At 29.9% G+C, this 2886-nt stretch overlaps 2 protein-coding genes across 2 annotated transcripts in view; one reads left to right on the top strand and one right to left on the bottom strand.

The window, feature by feature from the left end:
- The first annotated feature begins 1032 nt into the window (after positions 1–1032).
- On the top strand, positions 1033–1653 carry LOC115033338. Its single transcript, XM_029485694.1, has one exon. It carries the CDS (start codon positions 1442–1444, stop codon positions 1625–1627), a length of 186 nt encoding a protein of 61 aa, XP_029341554.1. The 5' UTR covers positions 1033–1441; the 3' UTR covers positions 1628–1653.
- A 286-nt stretch (positions 1654–1939) lies between these two features.
- The window catches only part of LOC107885262 (protein ALP1-like), a 9439-nt gene continuing 8492 nt past the window's right edge, over positions 1940–2886 (bottom strand). The window contains exon 2 of the mRNA XM_029485314.1: positions 1940–2719. Coding sequence (XP_029341174.1) covers positions 1940–2719 — 780 coding nt within the window. The remainder of the gene's footprint in view (positions 2720–2886) is intronic.

Below are 2886 nucleotides of genomic sequence, written 5' to 3'. Positions count from 1 at the left end.
AAATCATAAAGGGCCCAGTCCCTGTAATATATCAGTGCAGTTATATTAACATTTTTAGAATCACGGAACACTTATAGTTGTATACGGTTTTTACGGAGTACAGCCGTAAATTAAACAGTACTCGTACATTATATTATATTATATTTAAAATTGCATTGTATATTTAAAATTACATACTTTATTTGTCATAACAATTAACATATAACACAACTGTCTTAATAAGGTTCGTTTGTCTATACAGTGTGCTGTTATCATTCTTAAATTTTACTATGAATGTTTTGTATTTTATTCTTGCTTATTTTGACTTTTTTAGTGCATGTTTGCATGCATATTTTACAATTTTAAAAACATATAAATCCAGTCATTACTTATAATCAATATAAAATTAGCTGTGATCATGCAATGTGTAGACTGAATATTATTTTTCTTTTAATGATACATTGCACAGTTACGAAGTCCATAAATTGTCGTTATTGATTTTAAGAGAATCAAATTCAAATAGTAGTTATTAGGTACGCACTCGTAGAGTGGGTGCAATATTTTTTAAATACTATTATACTTGCGTTTAGATGCAGTTACTAATGTCACGCGTAACTTTTTCATATTATTAAACAACTACCTTGTATAGATGTAACCGTTAAGTCTCAAGTGTATATTTGTATGCTTTTTTTGTTAAAATATGCGGAAATATATTCAGACCATGCACTAATGTCGGAATATGAAAAATATGTAATATAAAATGTTAATATTTAATCAATCAAGTAGGTAATGATTTATGGATACTCGTTGCCCGCATGTATATGATGTTGAAAATGGAACATTTTATGCAAAGTCCGGTCTTTACTTATAACTAATCGGTAGCCTAAAACTATAATCGTTATTCTTGATTGTTTAATATGTAATTTCCTCCCAATTTGAACATAAAATACATTTTTGAGATTTTTTGGGTACAGAATAACCTACTTACGTGGAACTTTGTTGTAAGTTTTCAATTCTTAGCTATAAAAGTTAAACATTTTATAATTTTTTGAATACAAAATATTATTTTTTTTATTTTTTTATTTTTTTATTTTTGTGTCTGTCATCATCTTTTTAAGCCGGATTTACACGATGATAGTAAAACGCGATAGTTGCTATCGTGATAGCTTCTCTCGTGAGAGTGTCATCGTGTAAACGTAACTATCGTAACTATCGAACTATTGCGATAGTGCTATCACACTATCAAGCATGCATGATAGTTGGGAGCTCTATCGTGATAGTCCTATCGTTCTATCATCGTGTAAACTATCATTGCGCCATACTATCGTGATAGGTGATAGCCCATCAGCCCATGTGTTCGATTGTATTTTCAAAATATTATTGCCGTTTTGCAAGTGTATATTATGTATTTTGAGTTAACATCAAATTTAAGTTATAAATTATTACCGGTTAAAATTAAGTGATGGCAGAAAAATTTAATACTATGCACTTTCTAGAAGAATACCAGAGGTATCCATGCCTTTGGGATAAAAGTATTGAAGAATACAAAAGTAGAGGAAAAAGAGATTTTGCAGAAGAATGTCTCATGGAATCGCTTCAAATTAATGATGTGAAGTTACTAAGACAAAAGATCAGAAGTATTAGGTAATTTGTGTACTAGTACTAATTGAATGATATTTCTTTATTAGTTTACTGATTTTTATTTTTTTTCAGGTGTACTTACAACCAAGAAGTCTCTAAAATAAGAAATTCAAAAGGTACAGGGTCAGGGTCAAAAACAGTTTATAAACCTAAATTTTCGTGGTTTGAATTTGCTAACAGCTTTCTTTGTAGAAATGTTGAGAATAACATACAAGTAGAAACTAATTTAGTAAGTATTTTTTTAATTAAAATAATTTATAGAAACACATTGATATTATTAGGTAGCTCTTTATTGAAAAAGATAATAATATAAGTAACATTAATCGATCATTCTACTCTGCCAACTCACAGCTCCTTCGCCCATAAAATGATCAGCAAATCTATCTCGTTTTTGTCTAGCTTCAATTAGATAATTTCTCTGAGTTGATGTTGCTATATTGACAAGTCTACAAGGTCCTGGTTCATTTCTCCATGATCCAGGTAAGGTACGGCCTGTATCATGATCTTCAATATCTACCGATATTAAGTTACCCTTACCACATTTTTTTCTCAACCAATTATGCAATGCACATGAAGCTTTAACTAATTTTATAACAGATTCTGGTAAAAGTGGCATTGGTTTTCTAAAAACCCGAAAACGGCTAGCCATTATTCCAAATCCATTTTCGACAATGCGCCTTGCTCTACAAGGTCTGTAGTTATAAATTTTCTCTCGTTTTGATAATTGGTTACGTCTAGCATAGGGTTTCATTAAATACATCTTAAGCGGAAAAGCTTCATCGCCAAGCATAACAGCTCCTTCTGGAATGTTCAATTTATTTTCTTCAATTGATTTACGTAAACTTGATTTTGCAAATATACCTCCATCTGAGTTACTGCCATAGCTTCCTACATCTATACATGTGAAATTGTAATTATGGTCTACAAGTGCTAAAAGAACTATGCTAAATGTTCCTTTGTAGTTAAAATAATTTGATCCGCTATGTGTTGGACAGTCTATTATGATATGTTTTCCATCAATAGCACCAAATGCTGGAAAATTCCAAGTTGAATCAAAACCAGAAATAATTTCATTCCATTCTTGTACTGTTTTAGGGACCTATTAAAAATTAAAAATGTACATTAAAAATAATTCTATTTATAAAAATATAATGTTTATATATTTAATAAAATGTGTTAAATTATAGGACATAAACGAAAGTGTAAACACTGCTACATCAGAGAATAACCTGGAGAATAACAATGTTAGTTGTGCAGAATTTTCAC

The sequence above is a fragment of the Acyrthosiphon pisum genome, chromosome X (assembly GCF_005508785.2).
Source record: "Acyrthosiphon pisum isolate AL4f chromosome X, pea_aphid_22Mar2018_4r6ur, whole genome shotgun sequence".
In the NCBI taxonomy this organism is placed as follows: Eukaryota; Metazoa; Arthropoda; class Insecta; order Hemiptera; family Aphididae; genus Acyrthosiphon; species Acyrthosiphon pisum.
This window is presented reverse-complemented; position numbering and strand designations above follow the sequence as displayed.

Bases quoted from the DNA above. Each gene is read 5' to 3' on its own strand.
- LOC115033338 (XM_029485694.1), top strand. From the start codon at position 1,442: ATGGCAGAAAAATTTAATACTATGCACTTTCTAGAAGAATACCAGAGG.